Source organism: Cucurbita maxima, unplaced genomic scaffold (genome assembly GCF_002738345.1).
Source record: "Cucurbita maxima cultivar Rimu unplaced genomic scaffold, Cmax_1.0 Cma_Scf00023, whole genome shotgun sequence".
NCBI lineage: Eukaryota > Viridiplantae > Streptophyta > Magnoliopsida > Cucurbitales > Cucurbitaceae > Cucurbita > Cucurbita maxima.
Window position 1 is genome coordinate 2,492,478 of NW_019272039.1, and position 25,250 is coordinate 2,517,727.

At 36.4% G+C, this 25,250-nt stretch overlaps 7 protein-coding genes across 10 annotated transcripts in view; 5 read left to right on the forward strand and 2 right to left on the reverse strand.

Annotated features, from left to right (window-relative positions):
- The first annotated feature begins 656 nt into the window (after positions 1-656).
- LOC111496728 lies at positions 657-3,372 on the forward strand. The gene is made up of 2 exons (XM_023147213.1): positions 657-1,854; positions 2,977-3,372. Exons 1-2 carry the CDS (start codon positions 1,395-1,397, stop codon positions 3,030-3,032), a joined length of 516 nt encoding a protein of 171 aa, XP_023002981.1. The 5' UTR covers positions 657-1,394; the 3' UTR covers positions 3,033-3,372.
- On the reverse strand, positions 3,363-5,176 carry LOC111496727 (nicotinamidase 1). The gene is made up of 5 exons (XM_023147212.1): positions 4,927-5,176; positions 4,570-4,753; positions 4,353-4,486; positions 4,052-4,237; positions 3,363-3,599 (listed from the first exon to the last, which is right to left on the reverse strand). Exons 1-5 carry the CDS (start codon positions 5,071-5,073, stop codon positions 3,516-3,518), a joined length of 735 nt encoding a protein of 244 aa, XP_023002980.1. The 5' UTR covers positions 5,074-5,176; the 3' UTR covers positions 3,363-3,515.
- A 1,094-nt stretch (positions 5,177-6,270) lies between these two features.
- LOC111496725 (putative U-box domain-containing protein 50) lies at positions 6,271-10,198 on the reverse strand. 2 transcript variants are annotated; one of them, XM_023147209.1, is made up of 8 exons: positions 9,658-10,198; positions 9,457-9,569; positions 9,251-9,378; positions 8,724-9,162; positions 8,217-8,357; positions 7,611-8,135; positions 6,853-7,542; positions 6,271-6,655 (listed from the first exon to the last, which is right to left on the reverse strand). In XM_023147209.1, the coding sequence occupies exons 1-8, from the start codon at positions 9,818-9,820 to the stop codon at positions 6,437-6,439; spliced, it is 2,418 nt and encodes an 805-aa protein (XP_023002977.1). In that variant the 5' UTR covers positions 9,821-10,198; the 3' UTR covers positions 6,271-6,436. The 2 variants fall into 2 exon arrangements, with proteins under 2 accessions (XP_023002977.1, XP_023002978.1); XM_023147210.1 differs by having other exon boundaries at positions 6,531-6,764; positions 6,808-7,542.
- A 987-nt stretch (positions 10,199-11,185) lies between these two features.
- On the forward strand, positions 11,186-15,416 carry LOC111496726. Its single transcript, XM_023147211.1, has 6 exons — positions 11,186-11,571; positions 11,657-11,751; positions 12,857-13,662; positions 14,098-14,227; positions 14,592-14,932; positions 15,034-15,416. Exons 1-6 carry the CDS (start codon positions 11,247-11,249, stop codon positions 15,155-15,157), a joined length of 1,821 nt encoding a protein of 606 aa, XP_023002979.1. The 5' UTR covers positions 11,186-11,246; the 3' UTR covers positions 15,158-15,416.
- Positions 15,417-17,328: 1,912 nt separating this feature from the next.
- On the forward strand, positions 17,329-21,838 carry LOC111496917 (UDP-glycosyltransferase 91A1-like). The gene is made up of 2 exons (XM_023147486.1): positions 17,329-18,818; positions 21,700-21,838. The coding sequence occupies exon 1, from the start codon at positions 17,394-17,396 to the stop codon at positions 18,804-18,806; it is 1,413 nt and encodes a 470-aa protein (XP_023003254.1). The 5' UTR covers positions 17,329-17,393; the 3' UTR covers positions 18,807-18,818; positions 21,700-21,838.
- On the forward strand, positions 20,225-21,694 carry LOC111496918 (UDP-glycosyltransferase 91A1-like). The gene has a single exon (XM_023147487.1). It carries the CDS (start codon positions 20,300-20,302, stop codon positions 21,692-21,694), a length of 1,395 nt encoding a protein of 464 aa, XP_023003255.1. The 5' UTR covers positions 20,225-20,299.
- Positions 21,839-23,599: 1,761 nt separating the features above from the next.
- The window catches only part of LOC111496919 (elongator complex protein 4), a 4,224-nt gene continuing 2,573 nt past the window's right edge, over positions 23,600-25,250 (forward strand). Inside the window, exons 1-4 of one of the 3 annotated variants that reach the window (XM_023147490.1) lie at positions 23,600-23,799; positions 24,353-24,503; positions 24,638-24,864; positions 24,950-25,022. In XM_023147490.1, the coding sequence (XP_023003258.1) occupies positions 24,368-24,503; positions 24,638-24,864; positions 24,950-25,022 (436 nt within the window). In that variant the 5' untranslated portion in view covers positions 23,600-23,799; positions 24,353-24,367. Of the gene's footprint in view, positions 23,800-24,280; positions 24,504-24,637; positions 24,865-24,949; positions 25,023-25,250 lie in introns of all 3 variants that reach the window. The other 2 variants (XM_023147489.1, XM_023147488.1) reach the window with 2 other exon arrangements.

Below are 25,250 nucleotides of genomic sequence, written 5' to 3' on the forward strand. Positions count from 1 at the left end.
AAAAAAAAAAAAAAAAAAAAAAACTCACATAAAATATTGTTTTTAATTAGTTTGTCATAATTTATTGTCTACAATATTAATTATTTAAAACTAATTATTGGCATGTAGTCGCAATATCATGATGTAATTTTAAAAGAGATAATATTTAATTAATTTAAAAAGAGGTAAAAAAGTTTGAAGCCTTCTCTTTATACATTATTAAACTAAAAAAAAAAAAAAAAATCAATTTCGATTAAATAAAATAACTCATCTACAATTAGAGAATTAATTTTTAAGAATTTTTCAAAGAGTTTTAAAAAATTTAATTACAGTTTTTTTCCTATACTTTTAAAATAATTATTTTAAACTAAACTTTTTTTTTAATTGGTATTAGAATTTTAAATAAAATAAAAATGGTTAAAAAAACATTTAAAATTATAGCTATTTATAAATAAAAAAAATTTATAAAAATTCGTCGGTAAAATAAACACCACATATTATATTGGCATGTTTTTTGGTTTAATAAAATGATTAAATTAATGTCAATTTCACAATTTGTCTTTTTTTTTAATTGTTGGATTAGTTATTGATTGTTGGAGACTTATCAACGGCTGAGGTTTTTCTTTCGATAAAATATAGCAAGATTTTTATAAATTTACGGGAAAAATCATTGTTTTTTCAAGAGATTGAAAAATAACGCGGAAATAAGAGAAGGGGAGTGCAATAATTTGAGGTGGAACGATCTGTTCCAATTTCACTCCCCCTGTTCCGATTTCTCTGTTTTTGAGAGATTTGAGGAATATCAGATTCAGATTTCTGGGTGGAAAAATTTCAACAAATTGTTCCCGATTTGTTCTCATTTTGTTTCGAGTTCCAAATAGATGATCGATCTCTTCGATTTTTTATAATCCAATCAAAACGCAAACGATTTTTCTTTTCTTTTTCAGTTTTGTTTTGTTGTGGTTCTTCTTTTATGGAGCAACAACTGATAGATTCTTAAAGAAGAGTATGTGTGTGTAGGCCTGAAAGTGACTGTGTTTACATGAGCTTTGATTTTAGGTGATATTTGTTTGGATGCTTTCTGGATTCAATACATTGAAACTTCTTGTGTTTTTGTTTCTTGTAATCGTCCGGTTTCCTATTTTAGCGATTGATTTTAGTTGAGAATCTGATTTGGAGTATTGTATCCTTGATTGATTCGAACTGCGTTTGAGAATTGGGGAAAAACAAATTCTCAAAGTTCTTCAGATTTCAAGAGTTTTTTCATTGTTTCCATATGGAGGCTACTGAATCAAACAGGTGCCATCTGCCGCTCCTTTCCATTTCGAGATTTTATCTGTAAATTCTTTGGAAAACCGATTAGTTTCCTTGTTAAAATTCCCCCAAAAGTTGTTCAGTCGTCTGGAGTGGAACCCATGGCGGTGTCTTTCAGCCGTTTCTCAATGTGGGTTTGGAATAGGAAGGAGAAGAAGTCTGTTACTAATGGTTCTCCTACGAATTCTTCGTCTGAGTTTGGTAATGGATTGAGAGAAACAGAGCGTCTCAAATTCAAAAGGGGGGTGGGGTTGCCTTCATCGGCGAAGAAGGTCGAGAAGCAGCAATGGGGAAGTAAGAAAGAAAATAGGATTGAGTGGGAATGTGATTATGTGATGGTACCATCCGGCGGTGATGGCATGCAAATGTCGGAGTCTGACGCCTCTGGTGAGGCCGATTGGAGTATTGGTTGGTTGGAGCCTCACGGTCCTGGCTTTAAGAGTGACGATAGTTTTGCCGTTCTGGTGCCTTCGTATAGCAATCGTTGCAAGGAAGTGGTGGAGTGTTCAAATGTGGAGCTTCTGGCTGCCATCAAGAATCTTCAAACTGAGTTCTCACCTGGTAAGGCCGGCCTTCTATTTGTGATGTGTTTTCACTGTTCTTTTATCAAATCCTTTCTGTCATATTGGCTATTTGCTTATAGCTATAGAGATTTTTACTTGTTTGTTCCTACATAATTCTTCTTTAGTTGATCTTGCGCAAGTGTACGTGAGATCCTACTTGGGTCGGAGAGAGGAATAAATCATTCTTTATAACGTGTTTTAAACAAAAATGGGAGAGTCGAAAAATCCAAAGAAGACAATATTTGTTAACGGTGGTTTGGGCGGTTACCAATTGTAAGATCTCACATCGGTTGGAGAGGGGGATCTCACATCACATTTTTTTATAAAGATGTGGAAACCTCTTATTGGCAGAAGACTTTTAAAAACCTTGAGAGGTAATCCGAAGCCCGAAAAGAAAACCCAAAAAGCTGATAGCGATGAGTTTTGACTATTACAGTGTAGAAGGGTGTGATTTTACCGTGATTACTGCTGCAATTGGCAGATAAAGTCTTGAATGGCTCTTAAGAGACATGATTCCTGAAATTTGGGAGCACATTCGTTGGGCATGTTTTGGAGCTGTTTTCGGCAGTAGTGATCCATGAATTGGTTTAAAAGCTTTTGATTTTCAAAGGAAGAACAACTAAGTCATTGAATCTCTTCCTTGGGGAAAGAAAATTCTTTGGATCTTTCATTCCAGAGACTAATTTTACTTATTGAGTTATTTAGAGCTGGACTTGTATCTTAGTTATCGTTGGTGTGCATCGCATGAGTTACTATACTAAATTTCATGACTTGAAGGAAGCAACATCACCCAACTTTAGCATCATGTCACCAAGTGTGTCCTTGGACAAGCATCGGATTTTAGATTAAAATGAAACATCATGTACTAAGGAAACATGTCGTGGTGGCAGCTCGTCGCACATAGGGTGATAGATTTACAGCCAAATTTCTCCTCTTTGATGTACTGTTTGGTGAGAGTTCTTTGCTGTCAATCTCATAAATTATGTAGAGAGAGATCACTATCCCAAAGATGATGCCTTCTCATTCTGTATTTACATCATAAAAATGAAGGGATAATGCAAAAGAGCAGGCTTTCTTTTAATGGTTTTGATGCTGATGATGAATATCTTATCTTATGCAGAGAGCCAGAAGCACATGGAACTGTTGCTTTCTTCCCTGCAAAACTCCAAAGCCTGAAACGTGCACAGGCAGAGCATCATCTTGACTAGCAGCACTTTATGAAATAGAGTAACAAACCCTAGTTTTGGTCTGGAAAACCATTGGAAGGGAGATTTTCTTCCTTTATGTATATATTCAATAAGACAGTCTTAACTGTTTCATTTCTCCAATTTCCTTGAAATATTTCTTGGGTGGCTCTGTAATTATCTCTCACGAACTTGTTCATCCTCCTCCCACTGTTGCTCATACTTCGAACGCTTCGTTCTCGGTGTTCATGTCCTGTTTCAATGGCTGTAATTGAAGCACTGTACTCTACTTGTTAAGAGAATGAATCAACTGCCTGCAATATAGAATATGATATCTTTGAATTTCTCTGAAGCAGAGATTGATCGCTTATCAATAAAAGGCAGTTGCATTGTAATCTTGAGCATTGCATTTTACATTGGAAAAGACATTATTGAAGCCAAAGAGCAAGTCAGCTACTTTGCTAAGTGGCTTTCCTCAGAGTGCCTTAATTGAAACTTCTGATACCACCTTGGCTCCCCTTCCCCTTGCTAGGTATAGGCCTATATGGTGCATCAGCGCCTGATATAACACATTCAACTTTGTTATCATGCCCCAAGATTAAATATTAAACGAAATCAAACATTCGACTCTTTTCATAATCAAACTTTCGACTTCAAGGAAGCTAATAGAACTACTTTCAATTTCAAGAAAGCATTTGGGGAATAAAAATGGACTATAATTAATATACTCCAATTGTTTTTTCCTGTTTCTTATCCATTCGGTAGATATTATCATTACATTGTTGAATTAGAATGTTCTTTGATCGGATCTTAAAATTCTTTGTTCATATAATTTTATCATCCCAAGGATGCAGACAAGTAAAGGAAATTCAACCACGCTGGCTAAGGGTCTTATCATCTCGAATAAAACTAAGGCTTGGGCATATGAAGGGACAAAAACTCGCTTAATAAAGAACAAGAAGAGAGACTCATTTTATATCAAAGTCAGTGATGGATCAATAATTTGGATACCTGTGGATGAGCAATTGCATCTCCTAAATTTTTGGCCACAGAAACTGGAAGATCAAAAGTGGCACAGCCACCGGAATATATAATCACATCCTTTAATGGCGGAAGGAAACCACGATTTCTTGCAGATAATGTTGAACAAACAAAATCCAGCACGCATATGTCGGTGCAAATTCCCAGCACTAAGATCTTTATTTTTTTTAACAGAGAAGAAAACAGATCAAAGATTAATTTTCTCTAATTGAAAAAGGAAAACGTAATTAGACCAAATTGTATCTCCGATTCAAAGTTACAGAATACTCACGACTTTGATCTGATTGTTTTTCACCCAATCGATGAAAACATTAGAGCCATCTTTCTCCAAACAACCTACAAATCCATCGATGCAGTCTTTGCATTTCAGCGTTACATTCGTCTCATTTTCTAGCCATTGCAAGGCTGCAATCAAGGACGAGAGATTTTCAAAATTGGAAATATAGTTTAAATTCAATCATGGAGAGTATCAGTACAGGAAATGGTACCTGGAACTAATTTGGCTTCGTCGGTTCCAGCAATGCAGTGAGGAGGATAAGGAGGCTCTGGAATATCAGGATGATGAGAATCAAGAAAGGCGAATATAGGCCACTTTTTCTCGCAGAAAACTCTAGCGAGTCTCGCCGATTCCTCCACCATTTGAGAAATTTGCTTGTCATGCTGTTTCGGAGCCTGTAAAAACAAGGAGTCATTACCGAATCCGACGGAACTTCTGTAGTGAGTAATCGGAAAAAAAAAAAACAATAGCGAATGATATTCCGAATTGGAACTCTCTATCTCAAGGAGTAATTTCCAGAATAAGATATGAATCGAAACGGAGAAGAGAAATCAGCGAATGGAATTACCAAATTTCCAGCGCCGACGGTACAGAAACCGTTAACGACATCAACGAGGACGAGGCCAGTGTTAACGTCACCGGACAAAACAAAAGGCTCCTGAGTCACCGGAAGGTTCTCCTTCAACAACTCCACAACCTCCGATACCATCTTCATATTCTTCTTCTTCTTCTCCTGGTTTAGGGAAACAAATCAAATGCGGGAAGCGCCACTGAACGCGGTCCTTCAAAATTGTAATACAGGCAAGTTGGTAAAAGTAGAAAGTCAACCTTTATAACCATTTAATAATAGCACGGAGTCAGATATGAAAGTGGGTCCAATCGCTTTGCAATTTGAACCGTTGGATTTAAAAGCCCTACCGAGAAATCGTGTGGCTGAGTGTCGTATAAGAAAAATGTTAAATTGGAACCTCATTCTAATATATTGTTTAAAATAAAAATAAATAAATAAAATAAAAGGAATGGTTGGGAGAAATTAATGCCAATTAAAAGTTAGAAAAAGCAATAAAAGATGCATTATTACTGGGTATAACTTATAATCCCACCAAAACGTCATCGTTCCACTAACTTTCCGACATTAATAGGCGTAACCTTTACGCAAAACCACCCAATCAAAAAATTTAGATTCCAACTCAGAATTTACTTTACTCCCGTTAATGTTCGAATTATCTACTGTATAAATAAAAAGAATAATAATAATTGGCGGATGCGACGACGTCGTTTCACAAGATAGCTTCTGACCAGTGCTCTGTCCGTTTGACCGAAAGATTTGAGAAGTCAAATGACATTATATCCTGCTACAAAGCAGAGATTTTTTGCAGCCCCACCCTAGAACTGATTTACCGCTGCAAATCTTTTCTCTTCCGGCGATTTTTCAGTCATCGCCATGTGTAACGGCCACCGCCGATCTTCGTTTGGAGATAGCCTTTTCCCCTACCAAACCTCCGTACCGGAAAACGGCGATGCTTCTGTCGTGGATAATATACGGGGAAGATTGGCGGAAGCAGAGTCGCGACTGGCTGTAGTTCGGGCTCGGGAGGTGGAGCTCAGCCGCCTCTTGGAGGAAATGAAACGTTTAGTCTCTGTGATGGAGATTCTCGAGAACTACCTGAAACGGCAGTATCGTGACCGCCAAGAGTATGTGGTTCGTCTTCTCTCCCCTGTAGCTTGAAAATAGAAATTCCTCTTCCCCGTCAATGTCTGTAATTCTAGGGCTACCAACCCAACCTCGGGCTGTTTTCTTGCACTTTCGTTCATATTTTCAATCCTTGTTGACTGTATTCGCTGCCAAATCCTTGAATATATCCGATTTAAGAATTTGTAGTCTGCGGCGTTTGTTGCTTTCCGCCATTGGTTTCATTTGGGAATGGAATAGATACCATTAACTCGTTTAATCGAAGGAATTTGTGACAATTTTCTGTAACCTAACATGAACAGTCATTCGCTGGGTTTTACAGGATTGAATCGAGAACGAAAGAAGAAAGAAAATGGGACAAACTCGTCTATTTTCAAGTATACATTCAACTATCAGTCGCTAAATCTAAAGTGTAACGATTTGAGGTCTCATTTTGCCAGTCTTGAATGAGAGAGCGAAGTGTGTGATTAGGGGTGAGATAAGGATGCTGTAACCTCAAGTTGGTCATTGGTGATGTATCGTTTCCTGCAATTATCCATTGTTCTATGGCCTCTAACTCGTAGGAGAACCCATCTGCTGCCACATGTGGGTTCTTCATCACTTCCTGCACCAACAATTCACCAAATAATTATGAACTTGATTCCTTTTTTGGTAGAAAAGTAAATTAGTTATGGCCTATGGTTATAATAAGCATTGAATGTTAGTAGCCACTTGTGCTCAATTAATGCAAAAAGCTATTGATTTCTCAAGTTGCTTAATGAAGCAGCGAAGAGACCGTAGGGATCTAGAAATTCAATAAACCTGCAAGATGGGACAGATGAAGATTCTTGGCACATCATCTACATCCTCATTAGTTGCATTTGCACCTTCGTTTCCCACTAGATCATCTGCTTTCGCCTTGATCTCATCGATCTCCTCCATGGCTGTCGCCAAGTTAAGCTCTGAATTTAAACCATTTGGGGTTACGCATCCCAAAGCCAGATCAACTAACCCATCAACCAAGTCCAACGGCCACTGTCCAGCCTCATCGTCTAAAATCTGGACAATACCAGCCTTTCCCATCGTCAGTGCCTTCTCAATCAGCCCTGTCCAATTCCTCCCAGTTACCAGATGTAGCAGCAGAGCCCCAAAAGCCCGGATGTCCAACTCAATGCCACCAGCTTTATCCAATTCGGCAAGCCCAAAACCAGTGACTTTGGCGACAAGGTTTTGGTCCAGGAGAATTTTGGAGAGGGTGAGGTTGCCATGAGAAATGGGCTGAGGTTGAGCCTGGTGAAGGAAGCTCAGGCCCGAGCATACCTCTGATGCTATACGGATTCTGTCATGCCACATGAGAGGGCGGCGTATTTTCCTGGATCTTTTGTTGGTTGGAAGTAGTCTGTCACTTAAGCTACCACTATGCATGTAATCAAAGACAATACATTTGAGCTCGGAGCAGAATCCCATCATGGCAATCAGATGAGGGTGACGGATATGGCTTAAAAGCTCCACCTGCAAGTAAACAGTTGAAAACATAGTTTTTGACAGTTGAAGACAGTTGAAAAGAGGGCATCTGCTACCTTAGATTGAAAATCTTCTTCTGACAGACAATTTCCTGAGTCGATCATTTGGATTGCAATTGAATTATGATTGATACGTCCTCTGTACACCCGGGAACTCAATCTCATTTGTTCTGAAAAGCCCTCGGTGGCTAATCTGATCTCTTCAGCCGTGTAAACTCTTGTACTGCAAGTCACTTCAGTCGACCTTTCAGCCATTCCAATGGCATCTTTCTCTTTGCAGAACTCAATTCTTCGGTTAAGAATGTCTCTTTGTCTCCTCAGCTCCTCGATTTCTCTCACCATCCCTTCCCTCGTTTTCGCTGTCTTCTCCAATTGAGCTTCGATACGCGATTTTCCTGCAGTGGAAATTTGGAGCTTCCTTGATAGTTCAGCTTGAAGTTCGAGAAGTGGACTTAATCTGTTCTTGCTTTCCTCGATATCACGTACTATTTCAAGAATGCATTCTTTGGCAGGGTCTAATTCTTTCTGCAACTCTTCCCTAATTGTGACCTCTTCTTTTATCTGTGCTTCAAGCTCTTCAGTCTGTAAAATCATGAATACTTTGATGGTTATGAGGACGAATATGAAATGAATCAAACAGAGGAAAGAAACAGCCTATAGTACCCGCTGACTGCAAAGATTAATGGCCCACTCTGCTTTAGCCTGCCTTTCAGCACTACCCTTTGCTTCATCTTTCATCAACTGGATGGTCTTGCGAGCTTCCTCTATTTTAGTCCTTAGATGCTCAATGCTTTCCTCAGTATTCTGCCAACATCGTTCAGGCAATCAACAGTGTTCTTGAGTAACAGATCAAGTCCCATATTGAAGATAGCAAAATGAGTTCATTACTAGTTTTCTCCATGGGTTGTAAATGAGAGTACATTTTTAGGAACAAGATAGGATTTCTGTAAGGTTGTTGACCAGATGAACAAATTCTTAAGACCCAATTCCTCATTGTCGAATTGAGAAGTATCATGATCAGTATGTCAGATTGAGAACAAATTCTTAAAACCATTGACTGTCATTGTTGCTAGAAAGCAAAGTGGATTTGACAAATTCAATGCTAAAATGCACAAAAGATGATGAAAAACTATTATTTAATTGTTTTCCTGACTGAAAAATAATATTTACCATGTCTGAATCAGGATGATCCAGAATATTGAACTGGGTTGAACTTGAAGTTTCAAGAACATCCTCTTGATCCTGCTCGCAGTCTTTTTCTTCCTGCAAATTCAACGATAGTAATTCCTTGTAGTAGTTCTCTAGTTCATGGATATTATTGTCCCAATAATTTCGAGAACTCAAGGAATTTGAACTACTTGGTGAAGAAGACGAGAGACTCAACATCCTCTCTGTGGAATAGATTGGATCTTCCACGAACATCTTTCCCAGCCAGTCTTTGAATGAATGCTTGGTGCTGATTTTAGAGATCCTTACACCTTTATCATCTTCCATGATTCTTTCATCTCTGAGAAATACCTGTTTTCCTCCCCATATTACAAACAACTCACAAGAATTGGCCTTGTTTCTGTAAATGTAAAATGATCCACTAATTGCATTCTTTGATTTCCTGCAGAAGAACAATTCACACACAAATGTTTCAATGCAAAAAATCGATGTCTTATCTAATTTCAAATCTTAAGAAGTTTTCTGCATACCAAGATGAAGATTTCATAAACGTAAAACCAATGACTAAATTGGTGATTCCCAATTCTGAAATCAAGTCAACAAGGAACCTATGAATAGGTTCATCAGATTTCTCAACCTTGAGTATTTCGGCTTTTACCTAATGCCATAAGAAGGGGATCAGACATTGTAAGAATTTTCCAGGAGTCAATTAGCTAGCGAAGAAATATGATCAAACCTTGCCACAAAAATCTACATATTTAGAAAGTAGCTTATCGATCTTTTCCTGCTCATATTTTCTCAGAACTTTCACTTTCTCTTCACTTACAGAACTCGCAGGGAGCTTTCCGACTGAAATGAGATAAGCAATCAACGAAGATTAGGAGAACGAATATCGATGAATCATTGAAACATAATTTGAAGAACAGGCAGAGTTTACATGGAGTGTAGACATATTCCTGGGAATTGGTGTAGGCGATGTGAAGAATCACAATTGAAATCGGTTGAGACTTCCATTTCCCAAGAGTCCACCCCAATGTCTTGAATCCATCGTGAAGATCATTCCCGATAGCAACGTAGACCTTGTCTGCTTTACCAGTCATTGATTGATTATCAACGAGGCGCTTATCTGTTGGGCTTCGATTGTGTCTCTGCAAACGAGTTGCCAATGGCTCCCTCAACTCGTGGTGAACTGAATAAAGCGTTGAATGAAGGCTGAATTCAGAGCTTCCGGTGGAAAAGGAAATGGAAAGTTTCTGGTGGGGTCTTTTGGAGGTTTAAGAGTGAAACCTTCGTAGAAAGTTGAAGAGCAAGATCCTTTGAATTTTAACCTTTCCTCGTAAGTTTGTGGCGGATTTTCAAAGCTCCGGCGAAGACTTTTTTCCCCGTCGTCTTCATCCATTTATATTTACTCTCGACAGGGACGCCCAAGTTTTTTCATTCTTATTTCTTAAATACTGCTTTTATTTTGGTGGGGCCCTTTAGAGACATTTCTTCGTTGCCAATTGGCATCATTTCTTGAGTTTTTTTTTTTTTTAATAATATATTTTCAAGAAATTATTGAGGTAAATAATTCTGCTCATAATAATATATTTTCAAGCTTTTTTAAATTAATTAATTTATTTATTTATGAAATATGGGCTAAAAATGCAAAACTAGATCTCAGAATGATTTGTCATTGACTTTTTTTTTTCTTCATTAAATTATTCTAAAAAAATTTCGATTAAATTTAAATAAGGTCCATCCATTTGTTTAACATAATATAGCTAAAATAAATTAGAAAAAGAGCACCCTGTCGTAAAATTGATTTGGAATATTCTTTTTTAGTCCCTTTTGTGGAGGTTAAAAACAAGATTAGTTAAGTTTCATCCGAAAAAAATATTTTTTTTATGGGACTTTATAATAACTTATCGTGTGACGTTATTTAATTACTTTATTTAAATACAACAAATAAATATTTGTATTTTTTTTTTAATACTAGGTCAATCATTCTTTCACGAGGGTGGAAAAGAAAATAAATTGAGTATTAAATATTTTTACTAGGTGAAATTTGACTACAAATGTACATGAAGCAAGGAAGGGACAAAAAAACATTCGTTGTTGTCATTCCTGTCACGTATCTCATTATTCATTCTTACAAAATTTCTCATTTATTTTTATAAGGATTAACGGAGATTTATTACTTGATATTGATTCATTATGTTATTAGAAATTAGAGTCGATTCATCTATTTCTAAATTATTATTTAATAATAAAATAATTTAAATAAAAGGGTTATAAATACTTAATTTTGTATTTATTAGAATCCTGATTAATTTAAATTTTATGTTTAATGTAATTTAATTGTGGGGTAAATTTATAATCTTTTAGAAAATAAAATTGAGACTAAATTAGCAGAAATTAGAAAGTTGAATAAATTTGTAATTTAATCCAAATTTAACATATAAGCATTTTAATTTAGATTTTGCGCGGCCGCCACGCGGGGCACAGTCGGCTTCTACATTTTCGGGACGTCTGTTTTGTCCTGGTATGGCTCTCCTCGGCGACGATGGTCGGGGCTATGAGCTAGCTCGAAAGCTCGAGACCCTTGGGGTATGGCGGACTTGGCTTGGTGATTTCAACTACTCCAACTTCGTGCCTTTCCTCTCCTCGACTTCCACATGGGAAACATTCATGCGAACGGACGATTCGAAATCTAGGGCTCAGATCCAGCTACAGCTTAGGGCTCGAGCTCTCCTCTTTGACAAAGCAAGCGTCTCTCTCTTTCTTCGTTCCACTCCCTCGCCTTCTTCTTCTTCTGCTGTGAATCCATTATCGTCCTCTTCTCTGGCTATTTCGAAGCTCAATCCTAATTGTAAGATTCATTTTGAATTGGATTGTTGCTTTGTCAATTGTTACTATACTGCATTAGTATTTGAGTCTGGTGCCATATTTTGCAGACTTGCAACTTCATGGTGACGATGTGTATTTTACACTGGAAAATCCTTCCAAAGATGTGAAGGGTCATGTTTCATCCAATAAGGCTTCCGGCAAGGTTCTTTCCTTTTCTCCTTCACTATTATTTTTCAAGATACTTTTGTATTTCCTATGCTCTATTATGTTAGTTTTGCATGAAATTTTGACGCGTCAAAATTTGCAAGCCCCCCCAATATTGTTTTTGTGAGACGTTGGTTGAGTCTAGAGTTTATTGGCTTCTTTCTTGGGGCAATGGTCTGGTTTGGGCCTCCAGTTTCGGGGAGTTTCTTGTAATACAATCGTTCCTTCACACAGTAAACTTATCGAGCATTGCTGTATAGGATGTTTCGTGATTTTGGGGACTAATTGGATTTGGGGCGAAACCTCAATCTTCTTGTCAGGAACGGATGGTCAAAGATGGAGTGACAGTGATCTTAAATTGATAGCATTGATGTTGCCCGTTGCCCATCTCTCCATTTTCAGTGCTTCCTTCTAAAATTTATTTTGTTCCGAAAAGCAATTAGAGCTATCTCAGGTCTAATGTGTATGCTATATTATGGCGAGTACTTAATGTTAGATTACGTTTATGCCGACTCTATAATTTGATCAATTGTTTTGTTAGCTAGATTCCATCTTTTGACAAGCCCCTATCATTCCTGGTTATCAGAGTCAACTTTAGTTGGTTTGGCCTGTAAAGTCTCCATCCTTCTCCTTTCTGATTCCATCTCTTGTGATGCTTATGCAGTTTTCATTGAAATTTGAGTTCGCAACAATTTGTGTAGTTATATTTTAGGTCTTTCTCTGAAACATAATATTATCTTTTTCCAAAGACGAAGAAGAAAAAAGAAAAAGGAAAATCAATAAGCTGACACCAAGCATGACAGAATAATATCAATATCACATGATAACTTTTCTGTAATTATGGTTCTTGCACAGAAATATGATAAAAGATTACTTCACTTGCTTGTTAAGTTTTTAGTCCTGTTCGTTGTGGCTTTAATTGTTCAATGTTCATATCGTATGATTACTAGATAGGATGGGAGGTTTTAAGTGTGAACTATTATAAGGTTGATGATGTGATTTTGGTTTATCTATGCTTATTTATACTTATGAGTGGTTATAGCCTATAATAAGCGGCCAATCCCCAAAGTGCAGCATACCTTACTTGTCACCTGGATATGCAGATTCAGCCAAAAGCAGCTTCGAGTGTTGGGCCAAGATCTAGAGAGTCTGAAATTGGTGATTCATCCCAAAAATTAAAAAATGAACTTCCTGAAACATGGTACAATCAGTTCATTGAGAAGTATAGAGTCAAGCAGCCATATTGTTTGTCAAATGGGAACAATGTTGCAGACAAGCGAACATCTGAGGAAATGTCCTCTTACCTTAGATTACTTGAGAAACATAAGAAAAGGCGTATGGTCTTTAAGGATGATCAGTTTAAAAATTTTGGAAATTCTGTCTCGGCAAATGCTTCAAGTTCTGCTTTTGATTTCAATAGTTCAGTTGAAGATGATGCTAATTTTTTCCCTGAAGTTATGTTTACTTTTAACTGTGTGCCAGAGAGTGCATTCCCACCCCCTGATGATATGAAAGACTATAGAAAACTGGAACTCTCTGGAGTCACTGGTACCTTCCCTCAGCCTATTACTAGGAATTCTGCCATGATGGAGAGGTTTGGTGTTAAGCCTGATTACCTTAGCACAGAACGAGGGAGCAACATACAGCGAGCAAAAAGTGGATCTGGAGGGAGCAGGAAAAATCTTGGTCAAGAACAATCTTTTCAGATGTCTCAGAAAGTAGTAGCTAAAATGTTGATGAGTAGAGGGTTTGATGGTGCTACAGAAGTTCCGTTGGAGGTCTTCTCCCAATTTTTGAGTTGTCATATCTGCAAACTTGGTAGTACTTTGAGAGTACTTGCTGATAGTTACAGAAACCAGTGTTCAGCCGTGGATTTACTGAGGATGTTCCTTAAAACGATGGGATTCGGGTAAGTTTGAGTTGTTATTATTTCTTTGTTACGAGGTTGATGTGTAACTAATTGGTGTAAATGAAGAACTGAAGTGTTTGAGGGCCAAACAACCATCATACGGTTAACACTTTTTCACTTTAATAATTCTCACTATCTTCCTGACGTCATCATTCCTAGTGCCATCTCTTATCTAGTTGCATAATTTTTGTGTTAATTTATATTGATGCTGTCAATTTGTTTGTCTAGAGAACAAATGCTTGCCGAAGAAGGCTAATAATATGGTAGCATTTACTTTTCTGTACTTGATTATAAACATTATAAGCTTGAATCTGGTCTCAAAACTTGTCGAGGCTATCATAATCTCAAATGGGATTTGTTAGGGAACATCTGCATTTATGATGAAGTTAAATTCAAGCTACTTTATAACTTCTTTGGTTGCTTGATCCCATACAGTAATTTTGGACCCTTGGTGGAAATTGTCAAGGATGGTTCCAGGAATTATGTACGGCAGTCCTTGCAAGTTCATGGAGTCCAACCACAAATGCAGGCACAGCATCAGAGCCTTCTTCAAGTGCCTCAACAAGTATGTATCCCTATATTTTCTCCTGCGTGTCAATTTTTGTTTTGTGTGACTTCCCCTTGTCGTATGAGGCCTTTGTTTTTCAGTCTCTTATTGTATGATGTTCTCATGTAATTACAGATGTTATACTGCGAATATCAAATTCTCGATAGATATTGTTTTGTTGGTATAACTCTCTCGCTGCATTGAGACAGACACATTTTGTCCCACAACATTTTCTTGTTACTTTAATCAACTATTACCATTCATCTCTTTAATAATCCTTGCTTCACATGCCATCAGTGTTGTTGAAACGAGGACATCTATTAAAACTTAAAACTCTATATTGCATCTCGAAAACCATAAGGCAAATTTGTTGGATCTGCAGGTGCCCAGACAAATGCATCCCCAGATGCCACAGATGGTTCATCCCCAAAATTTGGCATTTCAGCAGCAGCAGCAATTAGCGCTTGCTGAAAAGATGCGAAGACGGCAATCTGCTAACCCACGTGCTGTTATGGAAGTGAACAAGGACAGACCATTAGTGCAAGTCAAGGTTGAAAATACAGAATTGCCTATGGATGGCAATGCCTTAAATGCTCTTAACGTCAGACATCCCCAGTTGCAGTTCCGCCACCCGCAAATTGCTGCTATGTCCAATGTTCACGCTTCACCAGCAAATCAGTTCAGGCAGATGTCTTCTATGCAAATGCCCCAGATCCAGACACCGTAAGAGCATCTTAAAATTCTAAAATAATCTTTAACCACTAAGTTGGTTCTTGAATGGGTTCTTTGCTGATCTATTATAGCACATTCTCATCGTTATGCAGGAATATTAACGTCGCTAGGGCTCCACCGGTCAAGGTCGAAGGCTTCCAGGAACTAATGGGTGGGGACTCATCCTCAAAACATGACTCGGAGGAAGCTAGATTGACCTCCCCTTCAAGTAAATAGTTTAGGCAGCAACTACTTCGTGGTATCCAAGTACATATTCCTTTACGTGAACAAAAATTAATATATTTCTGAGCATGGAAGCTTGAGCCACTAAAGTTGGTTCATGCACCCACCGGTGCGCTACTTTCCATGTATTCAGTCTTCATTGCCCCTGTTAGATCAATATTTAATGCTTCATTGCTTATTATAGAGGATTAATTTGAATATTTATTGTTAAATTTCAAATTTGATCCTTATAGCTGGGAAGATAAAGCTAGAATTTTGTTCATGTGATTTTAAAAGTTAAGATTAATTCTTATAGTTCCTATGGTGATTTATAACTTGAGTTAAGCAATGAGTATTTTTTCTTTCAACTACTTTTTTATTTTAAAATTAAACTTATTTTTGGATTATTATCTGTTTTTTAACTATATTTTTTAAAAACAAGGAAAATTGTGTTAGCGTGGTAGTTGCGATTTTTTTTTTAAATAATTCCTCGATTAATTCTTTCAATCTATCATATAAAAAAAATTGAGAAAAAGCAAAGGTTTTTGTTGGGAAGTTTCAATTTTTTTTTTTTTAATAAACTAGATCTAAAAATGACCTACAATTAATAATTAATAACAACAAAATAAATAAATAAATAAAATCTTACCCGACTTTGTTGAGTAAGATGAATTAAATATATTTTTTAAAATATATTTTTAAAAAATTAATTTATACTCTTAAACCAAGAAGTTTGTATCAATTTTCTCTTAACTTTTTTATGTTAGACTTAATTAAATGTTTCAATTTTTACTATTTATTTAATTTTTGTATAAAATATTAGTTTGATTAGTGTAGAAATTAATCATTAAATAACTTTACCAAAACTAAAAGATTTAACTCTAATGTTGTTTTTCTTTGACATTTCATCAATTTTGTACCATACACATGTTTTAAGTTCACTGAAACAATATGAATATATATTTAATTTATCATATAGTATAAATAGCAAATAATAATAATAATAATAATAATAATGATAAAACATGAAATTCTAATTTTCTCTATTTTTTTTAAATATTAAAAAAAATCAAATTATATTACATGGACAACCTTATATTGCACTGTTAATATTAAAATATAAAAAATCATATCCAATCACTTTTGACAAAAATTTAGGTTCTCGAAAAACTGTGATTGTTTATAAAGAGATTCTTTATAAAATTTGATTTTTGTTTGTTTCTTTGTGTAATTGTTTATAAAATCTGATTTTCTTTTTTTTATTATTATATCATTTTATCAAATTTACTTTCCATCTCTTACTTTAGTTGTTTTATATGTAATTTAATAATTCATTTATTATTATTATTATTATTCTTTCGATCAAAAATCATAACTACTTACTTTTCGAGGAATACAAACCACGAACATGAAAGACAAATATGAAAGAAAATCTAGACTCGAATATGACGCGACTCCTTCTAACCAAAAGCCCATGTGCGCCTCCATCTCGTCCGTTACATTAGGCTCCATCTGAAAAGAAAATTGAAATTACTGGCTAGTAATTCTAGTTCATTCTCACGTCTTAAGAAATTTAGTTAATACATTCTTTCTTAGGAGTTCGTCCAAAGAGCAAGTTCTTCCTAGGCTACACCCTAAGTTAGTACGTTCCACTTAAGCTAATTTAGTGGAAGCTAGTTCAACTTCTTAGTCCTCGGCCAATCTAGACCTCTAACTCTCGAAATTTCTCTTGGATTCTCTAGATCCACGAATTGTTGTTTCGACTAGTTTTTCTCATCATCACCACAGTTCTAAACCTATATCATAAGTCTTCAAGACGCGATCTAAGTTACAAATTTGCACGAGGTTCATGTATATTAAAGTTCCGTCAACCTTCAAGATGCTATCGTGGACCTCTACCGTTCATGACAAGTTCATTGACAGAAAATTAATTATCAAACTCTCTAATAATTTCTTAAATTATAAGTTTAGTTCTTTAGTTATCCAAACCTTGTGAGTCAAGTTTATAAGTAAGAGTTAGTGGGCGCAAACTTAATATATTTAATTTAATGTTTCAATATACATCCACCGCAAGTCTGAAAAGAATAAAATAAAAGGATTCCACGCAACCAAAATATAAAATAAAATAAATTAAATTAAAAAAATCCTCAGAAATTATTCATATTTTAAAAATATTATCACTCCATATGTATCCCCCCATCTCCACCACTACTGCCATATTTTTTTCCGCAAGCGACCTCGCAGCCTTTCCATGGCCGCCGACAAGAATCTCCACATAGTGATCTTCCCATGGCTCGCCTTCGGCCACATGATTCCCTATCTTGAGCTCTGCAAACTCATAGCTCAAAAGGGTCACCGTGTCTCCTTCGTCTCCACTCCCAGAAACATCGACCGTCTCCCGAAGCTCCCTCCCCATTTGTCTCCTTTTCTCCGCTTCGTCGGAATTCCTCTGCCTCAAGTCGAAAATCTGCCGCCAAACGCGGAGGCCACCACCGATGTCCCTTACGACGTCGTTCAGTATCTTAAAAAGGCCTACGACGACCTGAAGCAACCCCTCGCTGACTTTCTTCGAACCACCGATGCGGATTGGGTCTTATATGACTTCGCTTCCTATTGGTTGGGTCAAGAGATCGGACCCAGCCTTGGGATTAAGACTGCTTTCTTCAGTATTTTCACTCCCGAATGTCTGGGATTTTTCGGACCCATGTCCGGAGATAAAAGGACTAAACCAGAGGACTTCACAGTTCCACCGGAATGGGTTCCTTTTCCAACAACCGTGGCGTATCGTTACTTCGAAATCAAGAAGATTTTTGACAGCGTTGCCGGTAACATCACCGGCGTTTCTGATCTAGAACGCTTAAAAATGAGTGCTCACTACAGCGATATAGTGGCTGTGAGAGCTTGCCCTGAATTTAATCAGGAGTGGATTGAAGTACTTGGAGATATATGCAGTAAAACTGTTTTCCCAATCGGTCAACTTCCGACGTCGGAGTATGATTCCGGGGACGAGAATCCAGCGTGGCAGCCGATTAAACAATGGCTCGACCAACAACCCAAAGGGTTGGTGGTCTACGTGGCATTCGGAAGCGAGGCCAAGCCGAATCAACACGAACTTACCGAGATCGCGTTAGGGTTGGAGAAATCGGAGCTGCCGTTTTTCTGGGTATTGAGGACCCGGCGAGGACCTAGCGATCCGGACCCAATCGAGTTACCTGATGGGTTCGAGGAACGAACCAAAGGGCGGGGCGTGGTGTGCACCACGTGGGCGCCGCAGTTGAAGATATTGGGACATGAGTCAGTGGGTGGGATTTTGACGCACGCTGGGTGGAGCTCTGTTGTGGAAGCGGTTCAGAGTGAAAAGGGTCTGATATTACTGACATTTTTGGCTGATCAAGGAACCAATGCAAGAGTATTGGAAGAGAAGAAGATGGGTTACTCTGTTCCGAGGAGCGAAGTGGATGGATCATTTACGAGCGATTCGGTGGCGGAATCATTGAATTTGGTAGTGGTGAAGGATGAAGGTAAGATTTACAGAGACACAATAAAAGAAATGAAAGATTTGTTCGTGAACAAAGAACGAAACGATGGGTTAATCGATCAGTTTCTGGGCTATCTGAAAATGCATAGAAACGAGAACAAGAATTCACAGGATATTGAAGTTTGAGCAATCAAATAATTGTTGAATAATTAATTGTGTGTCTTAATTTGTGGTTGTTGTTCAAGAACAATTTGTTCTTTGTACTGATGATCATAAAGATTCTTGTGGCTTTAAATTAAGGCTTCCTTCTTTGTTCTCCAAACAAAGACTTTTTAAGTTTCATTTCCATTGCAACTTTCAAATTTGATTGGTAAACATTTGAATTATTTTATTCACGTTTGTTTTGCTTTTGTCATTCATAGCCGAATATTAATTTATATCTACAAAAATTAATCATTACTTTATTTTGGAATTTTTCTTCCATGGATGTAATTTTGTCCTATAATTTATTATTTATATGAAATTATTTCAACCGATCAATGTAAATTAATAGTTTATATTGACAAATAAAATGTATAGACTATTTTTATTAAAAAAATAAGAAAAGGAAAAAGTTTCTTAAGGATAATCTCGACCCAATCCTTGCAAAAGTAAACTAAAATTTATGTGGGGATGGGGAATGAAATAGATGGCAAAGATGAACATGACTTCCGTGTAGGTGTGTGATTTATAAAATTATGAAAGAAAAAAAATGTGTTCTTTGTTTCTTTTTCTGACTTTTAGGGTCCTTACCTACGTTTAGCATTTAGTGTAAGGTTGATAGGTATGAAAGTGATACAACTTACTAAAATGGTATATACTAAAAAGGCCTAGAGATTATGAAAGTAATAGAGTCATGTGGGTCTTGGGCGTAAAAATGGTGCATATATAACTATGTATTAAAATGATGATACACATCTTGAGCTTGAAAAAACTGGAACCTAAAGTCACGATAGGTCGTAGTATAAAAAAGAATCGACTTGTATTCACATTTTTTAATTTCAAAAGGTCACTTACTAATTACTAAACAAAACATATGGTAAAATTACATGTGGAGCTATGAATGAAGGTTTAAAGTAGGATGCCAATTCCAAATAATTATTAATTTTTGAAACTTTGAATATTATTCTAATTTATTAAAAATTTCAGTTAAATACGCGATAAAAAAAATTAATAAAATTTATTATTATAAAACTCATGTATCATTGAATTATTGTTTTATTAATAAATTCACGTACGTACGCTTGCAAAATAATTATAAACACTATCATAATATATTATTAAAACAAAATAATTAATCATAAATAAGTTTTGGTAATAAAACTTGATATTTTTTTTCTCTTAATAAAAGGATATATAACTGAGAAAATTGAATATACTAAAATTAAAATCTGAGAATTACCTAAATTTAATATATAATAACCATTAAAAAATTGAATATTTATTGAATATAGTAAAAAATTAAACTTAAAAATAATTCAATATGCAAAAAAATTAAACATAAAATATAAAAAGACATATTTGCCACGTGTGCAAAATAATAATAATAATCTCGTAAATTATTTAGAAACATTATTCCTTACCTAGCATCTCCGACATTATTGTCATATTGTACCAGTAAGCGACCTTGCAACCTTTCCATGGCCGCCGGTAAGAATCTCCACATAGTGTTCTTCCCATGGCTGGCTTTTGGCCATATGATTCCCTATCTCGAGCTCTGCAAACTCATCGCTCAGAAGGGTCACCGGGTATCCTTCGTTTCCACTCCCAGAAACATCGACCGTCTCCCGAAACTCCCGCCCCACTTGTCTCCTTTTCTCCGCTTCGTCGGAATTCCTCTGCCTCGAGTCGAAAATCTGCCGCCAAGCGCAGAGGCCACCTCCGATGTCCCTTTCGACCAAGTTCAGTATCTTAAAAAGGCCTACGACGGCCTAAAGCAACCCCTCGCCGAGTTTCTTCGAACTTCCGATGCCGATTGGGTCTTATGTGACTTTGTTTCCTATTGGTTGGGTCAAGAGATCGGACCCAGCCTTGGGATTAAGACTGCTCTGTTCAGTATCTTCATTCCCGAATGTCTGGTGTTTTTTGGAGCCAGATCCGGAGATAAACGGACTAAACCAGAGGACTTCACAGTTCCGCCCGAGTGGGTTCCTTTTCCAACAACCGTGGCGTTTAGTTACTTCGAAGTCATGAAGATTTTCGATGGCGTTTCCGGTAACATTACCGGCGTGTCTGATTTAGATCGCTTTAAAATTAATGTTCGCTATAGCGATGTAGTGGTTGTGAGAGCTTGCCCTGAATTCAATCAGGAGTGGATTGAAGTACTTGGAGATATATGCGCTAAAACCGTTTTCCCAATCGGTCAACTTCCGACGTCGGAGTATGATTCCGGGGACGAGAATCCAGCGTGGCAGCCGATTAAACAATGGCTCGACCAACAACCCAAAGGGTTGGTGGTCTACGTGGCATTCGGAAGCGAGGCCAAGCCGAATCAGCACGAACTTACCGAGATCGCGTTAGGGTTGGAGAAATCGAAGCTGCCGTTTTTCTGGGTGTTGAGGACCCGGCGAGGACCTAGCGATCCGGACCCAATCGAGTTACCTGATGGGTTCGAGGAACGAACCAAAGGGCGGGGCGTGGTGTGCACCACGTGGGCGCCGCAGTTGAAGATATTGGGACATGAGTCAGTGGGTGGGTTTTTGACGCACGCTGGGTGGAGCTCTGTTGTGGAAGCGATTCAGAGTGAAAGATCTCTGATATTACTGACATTTTTGGCGGATCAAGGAATCAATGCAAGAGTATTGGAAGAGAAGAAGATGGGTTACTCTGTTCCGAGGAGCGAAGTGGATGGATCCTTTACAAGCGATTCGGTGGCGGAATCATTGAATTTGGTAATGGTGAAGGATGAAGGTAAGATTTACAGAGACAGAGTAAAAGAGATGAAGGATCTGTTCGTGAACAACGAACGAGACGATGGGTTAATCGATGAGCTTCTGGGCTATCTGAAAATGCATGAGCGATCAAATAATCGTTGAAGAACATAATTAATTGTGTCTCTTAATTTCTTCATGCTGTTCAAGAACAATTTGTTCCTTGTACTGATGATCACATAAAGATTTCTGTAGCTTTAAATAAATTAAGGCTTCCATCGATATTGGTCTGGAAGTTACTTACAGATATCCAAAGACTCCTCCATTTCAGATCTGTCGGAAACCATCCAAAATAAAGGTGTCCTTTGTCTGATCTGTCTGAAACGAAGAACCGTTCGCTCGTCGGAGGAGACGGCGGCGGAGCCTTTTGGAGATGGCGGCCGCCGGAGGTAGAGAGGATTGGATAAAAGAAGCAGAGAAAATAATTTTTTGGAATTGGAATACAATTCTTATTCTTTTACTGTTGAAGAAAAGGAGATGTATTATTCTTTCATTCTCCCTAACTACAACCATTGGATTTGGTTCGGGTTTGTTTTTAAAAAGATTGAAGTGTTAGGACCCGTGTTAGGATCGCTCAACATTTCAGTATGAACACAAATGCTGAACATAGAAAATTGAAAGAGAAATATTAGCTAAAGATTTTATGGATAACAGATATGTAGAAAATAAAACATTTAGTCAATATTCTTTAAATTTTCTCTATCATGATTTTTTTGTCTTAATCATGTTTTTTTTGTCTTAATCATAACACGATGAGGTTGTTTTATTTAAATTTCTACTTTGATATTAATTTTAACTAATTTCTTTTAAAGAATGTGATTATTTTAAACTAATAACAAACTTTAAAATATAACTATAACTGTCACAGAAGAGTTTTATTTATTTATTTTTTTTCGAAAAGATTGGTCATAAATTATCAAATTCCAAAACTTTTACATTTTTCTAATTTCATAATCATTTTATTTATTTTTAATATGTGTATTTCACCTGCATATTTAAAATTATTGAAAATGACTTTATTTTTCAGTAAATTGGTAGATTTTAAATTTCTAATTTTATATCATTAATTAATCTCATTGTGAATTACGTGTCATGTCATTCATTTGTTTTATTTGTTAATAATTGACGAAAGCATAATTTATCAAATTTAAATAAAAGAATTACGTGTCATTTATGAATTCCTTTGTTTTGTTACATTTTTTTTTATAAATATTTTCATAATTCAAATTAAGTTTTGATATCGAGAAATAGTTTTAAAAAATATATTCACGTTTTTCTTGAAAAATTTAGGAAAATCATTGTATAAATATGAGAAAACAAGCAAATGAAATAGTTGACCTTCATAGAAACATTGAACTACCGGAAGAATATACATTCTCACTGAAGTGGACGTTAAAGATTCAGCTTGTTGAAGAATAACGGATATCATATTATCGTCCCTCTCGAACAAGCTAGACAAGTATGTTCTATCTGAAGTTGATTGCAAAGCAACGTTGATATGAGAGACCAAGCTTATGTGGTCATCTATTTTCTGCAATGTTTGATTCATACTGTCGTTTGAATGGGATGATGCTAGCGTATATACTTGTTCTAATGATCGACATGCGCCATTAACATTATCTTATATATAATTCATTTATTGTATTGAAAAAGAAAATTGAATAAATAAATAGATTTCTATTTTCTGAAATGAGAGGAGAACAAAAAAAAAAATAGTAAACAAATTTCTGCATTCGCCTTTATAAAATGTTAATAATAAGATATGATTACAATTTAACTAGTAATTGCGATACAATTAAAAACATTAATTAAATAATATAAATAAATTTATTAAAATTAATAAACTAGAAAAAAACGAGTGTCCTGGACTTTGTATTTATTATTATTATTATTATTGTTGTTGTAGAATTGGTCTACGAATAATTTATTATATAAAGTTTTAAAATTTAAAATGTTATTTCATAAAATAAAAAAGTTAAAAAGTTAAAACTTTTTTTTAAAAAATTGCCACTTTCAATTGCTTCTCTGTGAGTTCTTGAACTGTCGCAGGCAAAGATTCTGAAGTAGTGCCGCACAGGACTTATTTCTGAAAATACGAAGTGGTTTCTGGATGCTATTAACATACCTACGAGTTCTCGCTCCCGCCAACCTTGTAATCTATTAACGTCTTCGGCCTGGAGGGAAACACAATCCAGATCATTGCATTTGAGGTATGTTCTTCGTGAATCTTTGTGTAGAAACGGGCCATAACCAATCTTTGAATTTATTCCCCAATTTTGCTAGCTTTTTCTGGTGTTGGCTTGCTAAATTAATCTTCTTTTGTGTATTGCCGACCAAGTGTTCGATGAAATGTCGATATGAATTTATTGAAACCTGCGAGAACTTTTGGGACTGATTGAGTTTTTTTAGAGGTATACTTCAAAATGATGGAAGTTTTTTCGATCGTTTACATGAATTTCACTTGAAGCTATTGCCTTTTACACCCCATCCCCCACTTCGTTTCCATCAAACGTACGAATATCTATATGTATGCAAGTATAATTTCTTGTTCAACTTTTAGTTTTTAACTATCACGGATACTTCACATCTCTACATCATGTTTTGCCCTTATTCTGGCACCGTCCTTTTCTTCCTTTCCCAATTAGTTTTGTATTGTTAAGCGTCCGTATGTTTTAAGATGGTTAATTGCAGCTTTCAGGGTTTTCATTGACTTGAATAGACCATAGAGCTACATTTTATTGGACGATTTGCTCAAAACTGCAGAGTATTAACCCAGCTATGGAAGCTACGACAAAGCCTAGGACAAGCAGCTTCTCACGCAACCTTTCTTCTGCACATTCATCTCAGACGCCAGGACTTAAACATGGTCCCAATGGCACCACATTCATTTCATCCGGAATACCAGACCTTGACAGTACTTTCTGCATCATATTCATCAGTTCAAAATTGTTGGGAATTGAAATGTTAATTGAAATGTTGAAGACTTGTAATCTATACCCATGTTATTCATTTGGACTAGTCTTAATTTCTCCTTTTGTTTGGTTGCAGAGATTCTTTGTGGTGGGTTTCCTTTGGGAAGCTTAGTCTTGGTTATGGAAGATGCAGAAGCTCCTCATCACATGCTTTTATTGCGGAATTTTATGTCTCAGGGACTTGTTCACAACCAACCCCTTCTTTATGCTAGTCCATCTAGAGACCCAAGAGGATTCTTGGGTACTTTGCCAAGCCCAGGGACATCAAAAGATAATAAATCTCGTGACAGTTCTGCTGAACAGGTGTTCCACTTCTCATTAACTTTTTCAATTCTTTTGATTTTGGATTTGGATGCAAAGATATAAGATCTGGTTGAATTCATTTCAGGAGAAGGGCTTAAGGATTGCCTGGCAATATAAGAAGTATTTTGGCGAAAGTCAAGAGAACGTCAATGCCATTGGTAAACTTACTGAAACCTCAACCTAATAATTTTTTCCCGGAATTCAATCTCAATGAACAACAACCAATAATTTGTGTTGGTTGTGTGGTGTAACTTCTTGTCCATATTATGGTGAAGTTTTCAAGGAAAAAGTACATGTTTCACTCCAGTTTTCTGCAGTATATATCTTTAGTTCACGTTTATTGTATTTCTTCTAGTTTTTTTTTTTTTTTTTTTTTTTTTTTTTTT